The sequence below is a fragment of the Phalangium opilio genome, unplaced genomic scaffold (genome assembly GCF_054372755.1).
Source record: "Phalangium opilio isolate 3A_F unplaced genomic scaffold, DU_Popi_V2 ptg000045l_1, whole genome shotgun sequence".
Taxonomy (NCBI): Eukaryota; Metazoa; Arthropoda; class Arachnida; order Opiliones; family Phalangiidae; genus Phalangium; species Phalangium opilio.
The window spans coordinates 3,285,957-3,301,923 of record NW_028324168.1 but is presented as its reverse complement, the minus strand read 5'-3'; the positions used below and the strand labels follow the sequence as shown (position 1 = coordinate 3,301,923).

Here is a 15,967-nt window from a genome sequence, read left to right as displayed (position 1 = left end):
TAACTTATTTAATCAATATTCAATCATGATTATGATATTTTTATTTTGCAATGAAACAATTCAAATTATCAGTCATACTATTCAATATTCATACAATCATCATGCGGAAATATTTTATAGAAAATAATTAATTTCTAAGAAAAGAATTAATTAATTAATTAACCAACAAATCATTTAAAATTTTTTATTATTAATTTTTAGCTTAATTTTAAATTGGCACTTTTGGTGGTGGTCAGTTCCGATGATGATTTAGTTTTGGCCAGTTTCTTTTTGACGGTAAAACTCAAGGTTTCTTTATCAAATTCTAAAGGCATGATTCCAATATCTCCATCAAAACGATTCTTCGTAACTTGCAAGTATTTCTTGCCGCGTAACATGCTCAATCTTTTATCCTGCAAGATTATAATGTTGTCCGCTTCCTGACTTGCTTTTGCTCCACCAAATATTGAGCTATTTCCTAATTCTTCCATTTCTCGTTCCTTCAAAAGAGATTACATTTATAAAACTAAAAGAAAAGAGTACTCGGACGCGGGTATCCGTTTTGAGGACTAGAAAAACGAGTACTCGGACGCGGGTACCCGTTTTGAGGACTAGAAAAACGAGTACTCTGACGCGGGTACCCGTTTTGAGGACTAGAAAAACGAGTACTCGGACGCGGGTACCCGTTTTGAGGACTAGATAAACGAGTACTCGCACGCGGGTGCCCGTTTTGAGGACTTGAAAAAAGAGTACTCTGACGCGGGTACCCGTTTTGAGGACTAGAAAAAACGAGTACTCGGACGCGGGTGCCCGTTTTGAGGACTAGAAAAACGAGTACTCTGACGCGGGTACCCGTTCCGAGTCCTAGAAAAACGAGTACTCGGGACCCGGGTATCCGTTCCGAGTCCTAGAAAAACGAGTACTCGGGACCCGGGTATCCGTTCCGAGTCCTAGAAAAACGAGTACTCGGACGCGGGTACCCGTTCCGAGTCCTAGATAAACGAGTACTCGCACCCGGGTACCCGTTCCGAGTCCTAGAAAAACGAATACTCGGACGCGGGTACCCGTCCTGAGTCCTAGAAAAACGAGTACTCGCCCCCGGGTACCCGTTCCGAATCCTAAAAAAACGAGCACTCGGACGCGGGTACCCGTTCCGAGTCCTAGAAAAACGAGTACTCGGACCCGGGTACCCTTTCCGAGTCCTAGAAAAACGAGTACTCGGGCCCGGGTACCCGTTTTGAGGACTAGAAAAACTAGTACCCGCGCAGGCCTAAGTAATACTCACCTTCCTGGGATGTATAACCAAAGTCACGTGACAATTATTATGAGTGGCAAACTTCCTAAATGCGGAAATAAGTAAATCCTGTCTGAAAAATCTGTCCAATTTTGAACTAGAGGCGTCAACTCCCAGCATAAATTGAACATTATCAACTATAACATGTTGAATATCATGAACATAAACTGCGTGAGACATGGCCTGAAATAATAATTAACAATTACCCAATTAGTTATCAATTATTATAGTTATTAGTATTAATTCTTACATCAAGGACATGAGGAATTGACTGTTGACCATGAAAGGTCATTAAATAAAGAGGTAGTTGCTCAAACTTATCAGCCCAAAAATCGAACTGATCTAAATGCTTATCTAATGGCAGTCTTTAAGTTAAAAGTTTAAAATAAAACCAATTAATAATAAGTTAATTTTTAAATAATTATTAAGAATATAAATAATATTACAGGGAATATTGAGTTAGCATCATTTTAGCCAATCTAACATTCTTAATTTCAAAGCTGCCCCATAAAGTACTCATCTGCAATGAATAAATAATTAAAATTACAGATTAAATCACGGAGCTGTATTGTAGAAGGAGTAGAGACTCGTAGCTTCCCCTCTACTAAAAAAAGCTAGACCTTATTTGTCCATAAAAAGGGGGTATGAATTTTGACCCTCCCTCCAAACCTAGGCGAGCCAACGTAAACAATAAAGATGGCCGCGAGCTACGAACGTTCAGGAGGGTTAAGCCTCGGTCTTTTGTGTATCGAGTCCGAGTGACGGGAGTTTCTCAAGCGTTTGCAAATCTCATTTAAATTTTTATTTTTACTATTATTTCTATTTATATTAATTATAATATGGAAAATATTCAAAAAATTAAGCCAGGAAAGAAGAAAACGACGCCTTCTTTAAAACACGTGACGTCAGAGATTGTTTACATTGGCTCGGTATGCGCGAAAATTGTGCGCGGAACACTAGTACGCTTATGTCTAGGCCCCAGAGGCCTAGTCTCTACTCCTTCTACAATACACATCCGTGATTAAATATCGTCATTAAACTAATCATGCAATTATTAAACCCTCTTACCTACCCCCTGCATACACAAATCCAAAGAATATTCGCTAATAAAAGTAGTTTTCCCTGATCCAGTTGGACCAGTAAAAACTGTCAACTCCCCCCTTCTGTGTCCTTTTAATAGACGATTTAGCCCTGGAAATCGTTTCCACTGAAATTGATGGCAAAGAGTATTTAGTAATTAGCAAAATAACTTTAAATTATATTTATGATCATACTTTCATTCCTGCAACTTGTTCTTTATGGCTAAGTTCATCTAGAACATCTTGTCGGAGACTCTCAAATGTTGTTATTGATTTGTGACTGATGGATTGAGCCTCGCGTAAAATATTAAGGAGATTCAGTTTTTGTTGTAAACCCAATAAGGGAACTGGTTGATCTTCTCTTGGCCTGATTTAAATTAAATTAAAAATTAGTTTTATTGCAAGGGGGGCGTCCGGGGGGGGGTGGGGCTTATAATGTGTACCACCTAATGAACGAACATCTTTTTTCTCCAAGTTTCCTTGCAAATACTTTTGACATTTCCCAATCTTTAATACTGTTTCCTAACCATATTGTTATTCTTTGGAATTTTTCAAACAGTGGAAGAATCTATTAATTAATTGTGATGATGATAGTTAATTAATTTATTGTGAAATTTTCGTGTTAATTAACTCTTTAAAGGGAGGGTGAAGTAGAAAATCAAGTGATTTTTTATCGATTCTTCTACTAATCATAAGACCAGTCTGCATAGTGAAACATTCAGGAAATACCAGCTCCGAATGATTTTAAAATTATTTCAAATTAGGTTCAGATTTTAAGGATAATTTTAAACAAGGACTTCCGACCAATCGCGTAACGCCCTGCCTTTTTGTTAACAAAATTCTCGTGGCACGCTCCGTGTCAGGCGCCACGATTGTCACGTCGCGCGCCTAATTTTATCAAATCTCGTGATAAATTTCATTCGACACGGAACTTCCGTGCCACGAGAATTTTGTTAATAAAAAGGCAGGGCGTTACGCGATTGGTCGGAAGTCCTTGTTTAAAATTATCCTTTAAATCTGAACCTAATTTGAATTTTAAAATCATTCGGAATCTGTATTTCCTGAATGTTTGATTATGCAGACGGGTCTTATAATTAGTAGAAGAATCGATAAAAAATCACTTGATTTTCTACTTCACCCTCCCTTTAAGTACGTACTTCAGGTGATAGGTTTTTAACGCCTTGAGGTAACGCGATTGCTGGTGTATTTGTTTCTTGATAAACAGCCATAGCATCAGCTGGAGATGCTGTCAAAACAACATCACGATGTGTTTTTCCGATAGTTGAATATCCAAATAATGCCACAGGAGAAACTCTATTCAAAATAGGAGTAAATGTTTTTTGTTGTTGTTGTTTGTTTGTTTCAGGTAATATTACTTAGGTAACATTGTTTCTTTTATGTTTTCGTTGTCATCTATTGAAAGAAGTTTTATGCTAGCTAAGTTTTTATCGTGATCAAAAAATGGGAATATTATTGAAGTTCCGTCAGATGTAATTCTAATTTGAAACTTTTTTAAGGTGTCTGCTAATAATCCCTGAAATTGATTTAATAATTAATTAATTAATTAGTTAAATTTATTTAAAAGGGGAATCTTTAATTTAATTTAATTTAATTTAATATAATATATTGCCTTTAATTTAAATTTAGCTAAAATATCTTGAAGTTCGTTTAGCTGATAAGTATGAAGAGATACACCATCTTCAAAAATCTTTTCTAATTCCATTTTTTGGTCTGTTGATAGGAAATAATTATTTTCTGACTCAGGAAACTTAATTTTCCTAAAATATATATATATATATTATAATTAGTATCAGACTTATTGCCTTAATAATTAACTTTTAGTCTAATTACTCTTTCTTTTCTGGGCTTTGTAGTTCTAGCACATTAATATAGTCAACAAAGACTTGAAAATTCCCAGCTTGTTTACACGAATAGCATATAAACATGCCAGTGTGTGTGTTGATGTAAAGTTTCCCCGTTTCAGGAGGTTTAGGGGGTGAGCTTTTGGTATTTGAACAACAAGGGCAATGTAATTGGAAGCAGGTTGGGCCTTCCACAAAAGGAAGGTGACTATCTTGTAAGAAATTTCTGATTTTAGTGACAGTTACGCGTATAGCAAACTCTTCTGGTGGGAGATCAGTTGTGAAATGCCTCATTTGGATTTTGAGATTATTTGTAAAGTAATCTGGTATGATTTTTGGGGTGAAGAAAGATGGTCCTAAAATGTGAAATTTTAACTGTAGTTCAACAAAATAAGCTGTGGGTTTGACTTTTTACTAATTACCCATTCTAACAGCCTTGTTCAAAGTGTGAATTTGATTTAAACGGCAATATGTGCTTAGAGATTTACATGGACAGCGGATTATATTTAAATTACTGTTTCTAGTCATGGTTAGTATCCTTTGGTAGTATAAAAGGGGCTTCAAAATATCAATCTTCATTGAATAATTTGGGGGTTATGGGAATTTTAGTTATTAATTTTTCTCGTTCGTTTAAATTTTTCAACATTATTTTTATATTTAAAAAGTTTGTAAACTTATTTGTTTTGGTTGTTCAGTTGAAATTGTTCCAACGCGAAGCCAAGGCTGCTCCGAGCACATGGCGACAAAGGTTACCAAATTTTGGCGCCAAATTCCGAATTTATCATCATGAGCCTGTTTATATCGGAGACCGTTACTTTCGTACTTATCAACGCATATCAATAAATATGTTTGGTTAAACTTGAACAAAAATAACTCTTAAACCCGGCTTATTATAAAACATTATCTAATTTTGATAATTTTTGATAAATATGCAAAATTTACCCGTCTTTGAGAAAAACAAAATCGCTGGTTAAAGGGCACGACCTTGTCAATGTTTTCAAGGGCTTTAGGAAACAGCTGGACATAAAAATCAATATTTTTGCAAACAATATTTACTTTTAATAAAAATATAATTAAAAGTAAGTATTTTTGTCCCAAATAATATATTAAATTTAGTTTTATTGGTTTAAATTTTGGTTTTAAAGGCAAAAGTTGCAACTAGTAGAAAGTTTTGACTTATTTCCAGCCCTGATTTTTATTCCCAGCTTTATAAAAGGCGAGCCCCCAGTCACGTGACAACAGTCTTCGGAGACTTTTTGTTGGAGAAGCATGGCTGCAGCGCGTATGGCAAGACGTTTTTACCGTTTAGATGGAGGTGTCGATGATAATTATTTCGATAAAGGAGCCGCGGCTGAAGCGGAAAATCGTTTTGTTTTCGAAATTTCTTGGGAAGTCGTCAATAAAGGTAAAATAAATGCATTTGTCGTTAAACGAAAACATAGACAATCCCTAGGAATGTATAAGTACATGTACACTGTGGTATATGGGCCAAGGTTATGTTGTCGATAAAGTGTTTGCATTTGAAGGTCTCCCCTTTTTTTAAAAAACTTGAATAACGTGGGGTGATACTTGTTCAAGGAGACGCGAACTTATCAATTCATATTTATAATCTACACATATCGAGGCATAGCGGCAATATGCCTTAACAACTAACAATTGTTTTGCAGTTGGTGGAATCTACACTGTTATCAGGTCAAAGGCAGCTGTCAGTACTGAAGAACTTGGTGACCAGTATTATATGGTCGGACCTTTAAATGACCAATTAGTCCGCACTGAAGTTGAAATTTTAGAGCCGCCAGAAACTGAACTTAAAAACGCCATACACACTTTGAAAAGTGCTGGGATTAGAGTAAGGGCATTGCAGATACCATAAGTTTATGATGCCTCTAAGTACACAAATATGGGTTACAACTGGGCATCTTAGTAGGCAGGCTACTGTGACGTCAGAACTCGTATAGCGCTGTGCAGCCACCAAGCGGTTGAGGCGATTTCTAAATGGGTCACATGATAAAAATTCATCCAATGGAATAAAGGAGATTTTTACATTTTGTATAGGCAGGCATTGGGGGGGGGGACGAATTTTACTTAAGAAACCCCCAAAATCCCCCTCTCTCTCTTTAGATAGAGGAGGTTTTAGTCCTGAAACATTCTAAAAGGGATAAAAGAAACACTAGGCTAGGCGGTACAATTTTGTATTGAAGTTGAGGTGATAAATGATACGGAGAGAGTATAGAGTAATTTCGGTTGAGAGGGGGAGTGAACTGTGCATCCCCTACGTTAGGGGCAACTTTGTACTAGAGAATACTATTTGCCCGGGAAGGGGAGGGGGGATATCACTAAGGTAAGAGATAGAGGGTTATGACGTTTCTGTATATGGGAAAGAAATTACTCTATAGGGTTTCATCAGAGAGAATTTAGAAGGGGAGTGAAAGGGGTGGTTTGGAATGTAGCGCAACGTCGTCTGCTAAACGTTATCTAGGCAGGTCGATTTCCGGACATGTGACCGGAAACTCGCCTACCCCAAAAAGCTCAACGCGACATCTTGTTTGGGCGTCATCACGTTTAATAGAGTCAAAGGGGGGGCCTTCCACTCCCCTTCTAAATTCTCTCTGGTTTCATTAAAGGGAGCCAGACAAACACTATTGCCATTGGAGTAGCAGCCATTTCTCTACTTAGAGGCATTATAAACTTATGCAGATACACCCATACTCAATGCCAATTAAGATTGACAGTAATTTAACAACATTTAGGTTGTTTATGGGAGATGGCTTATTGAAGGGTATCCCCGGGTTTTATTATTCGATATTGGTTCCGCCGCTTGGAAACTAGATGAATGGAAAAGAGACCTTTGGAATGTAGCTAACATTGGCGTACCGTGGCACGATAGAGAATCAAATGACGCTATCATTTTTGGATACTTAGTAGCTTGGTTTTTAGAAGAGGTGAATTAGACATGGGATTATAATATATCAATCTAGAAGATCATAATTTGAAGTAGAATATTCATTTATTTATTTAAGTTCCATAAAGAGGTTAAGAATGAAAGGGGTGCACCACTTATAGTTGCTCACTTTCACGAATGGTTGGCTGGAGTCGGACTCATTTTACTTAGAACTAGGCACTTGGATATTGCTACTGTTTTTACCACCCACGCTACGTTACTTGGGAGGTATTTGTGCGCAGCCAATATAGATTTTTATAACAATTTAGACAAGGTGCGAAATTTAATTTGCAAAGTCTTTTCTTTATTTTGAGGACATTTTCTAATAGCTCAAATATTTCTTAGTTTAACCTTGATAAAGAAGCGGGTGATAGAGGAATCTATCATAGGTATTGCATGGAAAGGGCCGCGACACACGCCTCCCATGTTTTTACTACCGTCTCCGAGATAACTGCCATAGAATCTGAACATTTACTCAAAAGAAAACCAGATATCATAACCCCTAATGGTTTAAATGTTAAGAAATTCAGCGCTCTTCATGAATTTCAAAATCTACACGCTTTGGCTAAAGAAAAAATTCACGAATTTATTCGTGGTCACTTTTATGGGTATGCTTAATATTAAAGGGAGGGTGAAGAAGAAAATCAAGTGGTTTTTTATCGATTCTTCTACTAATTATAAGACCAGTCTGCATAGTGAAACATTCAGGAAATACCAGTTCCGAATGATTTTAAAATTATTTCAAATTAGGTTCAGATTTTAAAGATAATTTTAAAGAAGCCCCTCCGACCAATCGCGTAACGCCTTGCCTTTTTATTATAATTAACAAAATTCTCGTGGCACGTTCCGTGTCGAATGAAATTTATCACGAGATTTGATAAAATTAGGCGCGCGACGTGATAATCATGGCGCGAGACATGGAGCGTGCCACGAGAATTTTTTTAATAAAAAGGCAGGGCCTTACGCCATTGGTCGGAAGTCCTTGTTTAAAATTATCCCTAATTAAAATCTGAACTTAATTTGAATTTTAAAATCATTCGGAGCTGGTATTTCCTGAATGTTTCACTATGCAGACTGGTCTTAAGATTAGTAGAAGAATCGATAAAAAATCACTTGATTTTCTACTTCACCCTCCCTTTAAGCAAACCTTTTCACAGTTTCGGTAGATTTGACTAAATGTCATTTATTCAAATTTTTAAGCCACTATGACTTTGATTTGGATCGCACACTCTATATCTTCATCGCTGGTCGTTATGAATTCTCAAATAAAGGAGCTGATCTTTTTATTGAGTCTTTAGCGCGTTTAAATCATTACTTAAAGTCATCTGGGAGTGACGTGACGGTTGTAGCTTTCATAATCTTCCCAGCAAAAACAAACAATTTTAACGTTGATTCACTAAGAGGTCAAGCTATTACTAAACAACTTAGGGATGCTGTAACGGATGTTCAATCTAAAATAGGAAAAAGGATGTTTGAAATATGCCTTAGGTGAAACTTAGTTGCCAAATATTTGTCTCAATTTTAGTCCTTTCTTTCTTTTTTTCTTTAATTTCATTTTATAAATACTCTTTAGTGGTAAAATTCCAAGTCCAGATCAACTTTTATTAAATGAGGATTTAGTTCGTTTGAAAAGATGTATTTACGCATCACAGGTATCCTAGTAATTGAGATAGGCAAAGTTCAGTTAACATAACATTATACCTTAAAAAAACGGCCTTTTTCTAAGTATAAAAGGAAAATTATTGAAATGATCACTTATTACAAAATAATTAGCGTTTAATTAGTCTTAAAAACGAGGACTACTGCGCCATCCGCCATCAGGCTGGGAAATAGCACACTTCCTCTGGTCCAAAACCAGTTTATTAATTGCTTGGACTAGTTTTTTAATTCAAAAAGTGGGGGTTACTGGTCCTCGGGACCAGTTTATTAATTGCAAATCTATTGGAGAACAAAGGCTGGGACCAGTCCGGAGACCAGTTAATTATTTCAGGGACTAGAGGGGTCACTGGTCCCAAGGACTAGTTTAAAAAATATCCTTATTTCCCAGCCTGTCCGCCATTGCTTTAGATTCGTCTGCTAGCCAGAACCCACCAGGGATTGGTTCAACCAATCCCGTTGTGGTACGGGGTTCTGGCTAGCAGACGCCACTAAACCAATGGCCATACAGTAGCGTCTGCTAGCCAGAATCCACCAGGGATTGGTTGAACCAATCCCGTTGCAGTAAGGGGTTCGGGTTAGCAGACGCCACTAAACCAATGGCCATACAGTAGCGTCTGCTAGCCAGAATCCACCAGGGATTGGTTGAACCAATCCTGTTGCAGTAAGGGGTTCTGGCTAGCAGACGCCACTAAACCAATGGCCATACAGTAGCGTCTGCTAGCCAGAACCCACCAGGGATTGGTTGAACCAATCCTGTTGCAGTAAGGGGTTCTGGCTAGCAGACGCCACTAAACCAATGGCCATACAGTAGCGTCTGCTAGCCAGAACCCACCAGGGATTGGTTGAACCAAACCTGTTGAAGTAAGGGGTTCTGGCTAGCAGACTCCACTAAACCAATGGCCATACAGTAGCGTCTGCTAGCCAGAACCCACCAGGGATTGGTTCAACCAATCCCGTCGCGGTAAGGGGTTCTGGCTAGCAGACGCCACTAAACCAATGGCCATACAGTAGCGTCTGCTAGCCAGAACCCCTTACCGCGACGGGATTGGTTGAACCAATCCTGTTGAAGTAAGGGGTTCTGGCTAGCAGACGCCACTAAACCAATGACGGTCGAGTAGTCCTCGTTTTTAAGACTAATTAAACGCTAATTATTATGTAATATTAATACTTTTCCTTTTATGTTTACAAAAAGGCCGTCCTTTTAAGGTATATAATGTTATGTAAGTGGAACTTTTCCGTCAACTATAATTCTTTCACTTTTAGAACACAATTATGCCACCAATATGCACCCATAACATGATTGATGACGCTGCTGATCCTGTACTAAGCCATATCCGGCGATGCAAACTATTTAATGAATCCTCCGATCGCGTCAAAGTCATTTTCCATCCCGAATTTTTGTCCTCTACTAACCCCCTCTTTAGTATGGATTACGAAGAATTTGTCCGAGGTTGCCATATGGGTGTATTCCCTTCGTATTATGAACCATGGGGCTATACACCTGGTAAAAATTTAATCACCACTCTTGACAGGGTTCATACAAACCTGGAAAACTGGGAAAACCTGGAAAAATCAGGGAAATAAATAATTGACAAAAACCTCAGGGAAATTTCGAATTTTTACTAGTAAAATTCAGGGAAATCAGGGACATTTGCGTCAAACAGGGGCCGAATAATTAAGCAAAATGTTCGTGAACATCCCCTCCATAGGATTAACATTACACTATACTTTGGAGGCTCATAACTCTGGTTATATTACAGATACGGGGATGCCCTTTGATTATGTAATAGTCATATTTGCCCCCCCCCCTCCTTCGTTAACATTTGCTCCATAGGACACTCCATATAGGGGAAAACCCTGGAAAATTCAGGGAAGTATATGGGGAGAAACCTCCCATAAATCTCAGGGAAAATTGTTTTCCAAAAATTGTATGAACCCTGTCTTGAGTTTCTCATTATTTCTTTTCTTTGGCTTCAAATTTGCCGTGTTCTTTTTTTTTTTTTTTTTCTCAGCTGAATGTACAGTTATGGGTATTCCCAGTTTAACAACCAATTTATCCGGGTTTGGTTGTTTTATTGCCGAGCATGTTGTCGATCCTATGTCTTACGGAATTTACATAGTTGATAGGCGATTTAAAGGTCCGGAAGAATCAGTTCAACAATTAGCTCAATACATGTTTGATTTCTCAAATCTATCGAGGAGGCAACGAATTATCCAAAGAAATCGTACTGAACGACTTAGTGACCTTTTAGATTGGAAGAATTTGGGAGTTGTACGGATATATATTATTTAATAATAATTATTTTAATCAATTTTAAGTTAATTTTAATTACAGTATTATCGTAAATCAAGACATATGGCTTTGCAATGTACACATCCTGAGATTTTAGAAGAAGCCATGGTATTATTATTATTATTAGTTTTAAAACAGAAGTGGTATGATACTAAAAGTATTGACTATTGAGCTAACCAAATTCTTCACTCGGCATTAGTGAATATTCTTGATAACACACGAACGGTTGGCCCTCTAGTGGCGGTTTTAGAATTTTCCCTCCAAAACGTGAGACGCTCGCGGTGGTAGACGGCCGAACTAGATTCAAGGAGCCGCGCCGGTGTTCCGTGGCTTTAGGTTAAGGGGAAGGGGGTAGGAAATGTTTTTGGAACTCGACCAATTTTTTTCTCTCTCTAGTTTTAGGGCGTGGGATGGGGCATAAAATCCTCAAATTTGTTCACTAGTGCCAGGATCTATAGAGTAGGCCTGTGCGGGTAGCGATTTTTGGGTTTCGGGTCGGGTACGGGTAGGGTACCCGGATTTCTAAGGGGTACTCGAATAATTAGGCCTAGCTAAACTACCATTAGTCGGGTGCTTTTCGGGTAGCAAAAAATCATATCTGGTACTTATCGGGTTGAAATACTTTTATTTGTGAAAAAAATAAGTGTCATGAAAGACTTGAATACCATTATGGCGAAAAGTACAAAAATAAGACTAAATCTATTAGCGAGGATTGAAATAATGAATAATACTGAGCATTGTGGAAAAGTTTACTCAAACTTAAGTTCAAGAAACTTTGCCAAACCAATACCCGATTGTCCTAAGCCTTGTCACGGGTTATGAGCGGGAAAATTTAAATATTCGAATAATTTCGGGTATTAAGAAATTAAGTTTTCGGGTATCGGGTCGGGTACCTACTATAGAGTAATATTTGCTGAGGGGGGTGAGACGTCATTGGTTTTTCAGCCAATGAAATTAACAAGCCAACAGATGGCGTCACCTTCTGGTGGCTACAGAGCTCATGTTAAATTCTGCCTCCAAAAGGGCGAATGGGCGGAGTTTAATGTCACCCTCCCCGTAACCGATATTACTCTATTACCAATGCTAGAGCCCTTCACTTCTAGTCTCATACCACTTCTGGTGCTTTTAATTATTTCCAGGATCATTTAATCAATTAATTCTTCAGTTTAATCAAGTTAATTTTAATTAAACAGGGTGAGAAACTTCAACTTAAATACCCGAGACCAGTTTCAGAACCACCTTCGCCAACTTCATCAAGAGCTTCAACTCCCGCTCCTTCCGAACACGGAAGTGATGATGATGAAGAAGAAGATCATAATTCCGAGGAGGAAAGAGAAGAAATTTCCTCCGCTGCTGGAAGTAGATAACCACCAGTTTAAAATACTTAAATCGCCCCCGGTGGAAAGCCATATCTATTAAGTATATCTTCTGAATGAAGATAAAAATAAAATCAGTTGGCAAAAACTGATTTATTCATTTCAAAGATAATCTTAATCTTTATATAGGAATATATTCATTTTTCAAATTTCTAATCACTTTAATAAAATTAATAATCGTTTCTTCTATATTCTAAAGATCATTCTTTTTGCAAAAAAAAATCAAAAAATGTTAATAAACTAATTAATTATGTTTGAAAAGTTGTAAAAGATGTCTTAAAGGGAGGGTGAAGTAGAAAATCAAGTGATTTTTTATCGATTCTTCTACCAATTTTAAGACCAGTCTGCATAGTGAAACATTCAGGAAATACCAGCTCCGAATGATTTTAAAATTATTTCAAATTAGGTTCAGATTTCAAGGATAATTTTAAATAAGGACTGCCGACCAATCGCGTAACGCCCTGCCTTTTTGTTAACAAAATTCTCGTGGCACGCTCCATGTCTCGCGCCACGATTGTCACGTCGCGCGCCTAATTTTATGAAATCTCGTGATAAATTTCATTCAACACGGAGCGTGCCACGAGAATTTTGTTAACAAAAAGGCAGGGCGTTACGCGATTGGTGGGCAGTCCTTGTTTAAAATTATCCTCAAAATCTGAACCTAATTTGAATTTTAAAATCATTCGGAGCTGGTATTTCCTGAATGTTTCACTATGTAGACTGGTCTTGTAATTAGTAGAAGAATCGATAAAAAATCACTTGATTTTCTACTTCACCCTCCCTTTAATGTCGGGGTTTGCAAATGTAACATTTAAAAAGTTTAAATTTTAAACTATTGTTGCGGGTTTAGACAATATTAACTTAACTAAACGATCCTTAATAATCTGTTTTGTTAATATTAACTTATTAAGACAAAGAAGTTTTAAATTAAATTAAACCCTTGATAAGATAAATTTTTTTTATTAAAAAGAATGACCTTTAAATTAATTAATCAATCAATTTATCACTGTTAGCTTATTTTTCATAGTTTACTTATTACTTTCTTCAATTTATTGTTATTCCGTATTCCTTTGCAACAAGTCGTCGCGCTTTTTTGTATTTGAAAGGCACAAAAATACTTCTACGTCATTAGACAAAAAATACTTCTACGGCGTCATTAGACAAGCGATCGGCACAATTTTAGTCATAATAGGTTCAAAATAGTTAGTAAGAAATAGTGCCAAAATACTAGTAGGAACTAGGAAACTTGTTAATGAACGTTACGTTAAGGTCAATAATTTTTTTTTACAAAGACAAATTTGAAATTTTGTTTCTGAGCAATATTATTAATTATAGAATAGAATAGAATATTTTTATATATATGAAATTATAACTCTAATAATAATAATTAATAAGCCAAGTTCCTGTTTTTTTGTTTTTTTATTAATTTCATTATCAACGTCAATTAAATGGAGTGTTATCTTCTTTTTTTTCCCTGCCAGGTTACAAATAATTGTGCCATTCAATTACTCTACAGCAAATAAATTCTTTTATCTGTTAAATGTAATTAATTTATTTCCAAGTGGTTAGTATATGGGCGCAATTTTTGGGCAAAAACAGTATGATAAAGTCATTAAGGATGATGGGTAATTTGAGAGAAATCGCGCACCCCCCCCCCTCGCTAACTATGGGACGGGTCAGGTCCAGTGGGATGCGAGAAAGTGGGGGAGAAATACTCGAGAATGTGGGGGAGAAATACTCGAGAAAGTGGGGGAGAAATACTCGAGAAAGTGGGGGAGGAATACTCGGGAAAGGGGGGAGGAATACTCAGGAAAGTGGGGGAGGAATACTCAGGAAAGTGGGGGAGGAATACTCGGGAAAGTGGGGGAGGAATACTCGGGAAAGTGGGGGAGGAATACTCGGGAAAGTGGGGGAGAAATACTCGGGAAAATGGCGGATGGTCTTCCTGATTGGTCTGAGCAGGCCGCCCGCCATTTTTCCGAGTATTCCTCCCCCCCCCCATTTCTAGCGTCCCACAGCGTGGCGATTTACCTCAAATTACGCATCCCCCCATTATTCAAACTATTTAAGCTCAAAACTTGCGACTAAATAGAAAGTAAACAGCAAATTTATTTATCTCTCCAATTCAGGAGTCAAGGATTCAGCAAAACAAATGTCCAGCAATTGCTTGCAATAATCTAATTCTTCTTGAAAGCTTTCTTGATTGTTAATTAAAGATATTCTTTCATTAAGGAGACTTTCCAGCCCCAAATCATTTCGTCTGCATTCAATTTTCGATTGCAAATGATCTTTAACCATGGACAATAAAACACTAAGTAGATGTTCATGGCTGTCATCGTGTTCTGAATGAAGTAAACCAATTATAAGTTCAATGAAACCCATTTTATAGAGTAGATCTGTGGAAGAATTAGTAATTTTGAAAGTTAAATTGATTATTTTTCAACCCAGGTAATGTTTTATACCTCTGTATCGAGATTGCTGATGGCAAAGAGAGTTTAATAAGAAGGATATTTTGGTTCTTAATTTTTTAACATTGGTTTGCATGGCGCGTAATAGTACTGAAAAGCCATCTAGATTCTCAAATAATTCCTGCGCTTTGGGGTTTTGACGAATTAGACAGGAAAGCGCGTAAAGGGCTTTAATTTTAACCGTTTCCAGCTCGTGTTGATCTACTAAATCTAGCAAGTTATTCAACAGAGAGCATTCTAAAGCTGCAGTTTGACAATGGGGGTTATTTTGAACAAGTTCCGCTATTAAATCGGCAGTTTTGCATTGAATTCCTTCACGATTAATTGCCATTAATTGTGGGAGAAGAGAAAAACCTCCCATCTTTTCAAAATCTATGAAAAAATAATATTACATCTGAACTTTTAAAGGGGCTATCCGGAGCTGTTGGGGTCAAGGGGGGGGGTCAATTTCTTACCCACCCACCGCGACGGTGGCGCCATTCCTTATGGCCAAAGAGCTGGGTGTTTTCCCCCTGAACTAAGGGCGGTCTCGCCCCCCCCCCCAACAGCGCTGGTGGTGAGCCCCTTTAACATAAAATTAGTACCATTGGCATTATCTATGGATCCTGTATGATCAGTTAGTTCTTCTAGGGTATTTTCTATCGAAGTTAATATGTCAGTGTTGGTTTTATCATTGTTATATGTCTCTATGCTTGAGTGTAAAAATGCAATACACTTTTTGATCTCTTCAGTTATACTGTTATTTGAGAGGTTTGACAAAACATTGCTTAGCCATTCTCTTCTCTGAAAGTTTATCATAATTTGTTACAGTATTTGTATTGTATACGGTGGTTTCTAAGTTTTTATTTAAACCTCAGGATCCATAGCTGGAATATGAGATTGTGAAGCAATCATATCAGGGTTTGCAGGAGTGTTTGATACAGCAAGACGTAAAACATCTTGCAAACTTTCTTGTGATGGAGGATCTCTTCGTTCTGGGTTATCAGCCATTTTAATGGGCTTTTCTGGTTTGATTT

The 15,967-nt window shown here is 37.3% G+C and overlaps 3 protein-coding genes across 4 annotated transcripts; 1 reads left to right on the top strand and 2 right to left on the bottom strand.

The window, feature by feature from the left end:
- Positions 1-4: 4 nt before the first annotated feature.
- mtDNA-helicase (mitochondrial DNA helicase) lies at positions 5-5,258 on the bottom strand. Of its 2 annotated transcripts, XM_089838324.1 has the most exons (13): positions 5,157-5,258; positions 4,637-5,006; positions 4,204-4,570; positions 3,983-4,130; positions 3,729-3,886; positions 3,510-3,666; positions 2,799-2,920; positions 2,548-2,719; positions 2,346-2,480; positions 1,720-1,793; positions 1,524-1,638; positions 1,265-1,456; positions 5-479 (listed from the first exon to the last, which is right to left on the bottom strand). In XM_089838324.1, exons 2-13 carry the CDS (start codon positions 4,791-4,793, stop codon positions 198-200), a joined length of 2,079 nt encoding a protein of 692 aa, XP_089694450.1. In that variant the 5' UTR covers positions 4,794-5,006; positions 5,157-5,258; the 3' UTR covers positions 5-197. The 2 variants fall into 2 exon arrangements, with proteins under 2 accessions (XP_089694450.1, XP_089694449.1); XM_089838323.1 differs by having other exon boundaries at positions 4,637-5,223.
- A 171-nt stretch (positions 5,259-5,429) lies between these two features.
- Glys (glycogen [starch] synthase) lies at positions 5,430-14,024 on the top strand. Its single transcript, XM_089838325.1, has 11 exons — positions 5,430-5,619; positions 5,882-6,063; positions 6,965-7,156; positions 7,235-7,429; positions 7,501-7,763; positions 8,356-8,643; positions 8,729-8,807; positions 10,078-10,318; positions 10,827-11,086; positions 11,150-11,215; positions 12,301-14,024. Exons 1-11 carry the CDS (start codon positions 5,484-5,486, stop codon positions 12,472-12,474), a joined length of 2,076 nt encoding a protein of 691 aa, XP_089694451.1. The 5' UTR covers positions 5,430-5,483; the 3' UTR covers positions 12,475-14,024.
- Positions 12,558-15,941, bottom strand: LOC149676739 (hsp70-binding protein 1). Its single transcript, XM_089838393.1, has 4 exons — positions 15,804-15,941; positions 15,536-15,734; positions 14,946-15,323; positions 12,558-14,879 (listed from the first exon to the last, which is right to left on the bottom strand). The coding sequence occupies exons 1-4, from the start codon at positions 15,939-15,941 to the stop codon at positions 14,596-14,598; spliced, it is 999 nt and encodes a 332-aa protein (XP_089694519.1). The 3' UTR covers positions 12,558-14,595.
- Positions 15,942-15,967: the final 26 nt, after the last annotated feature.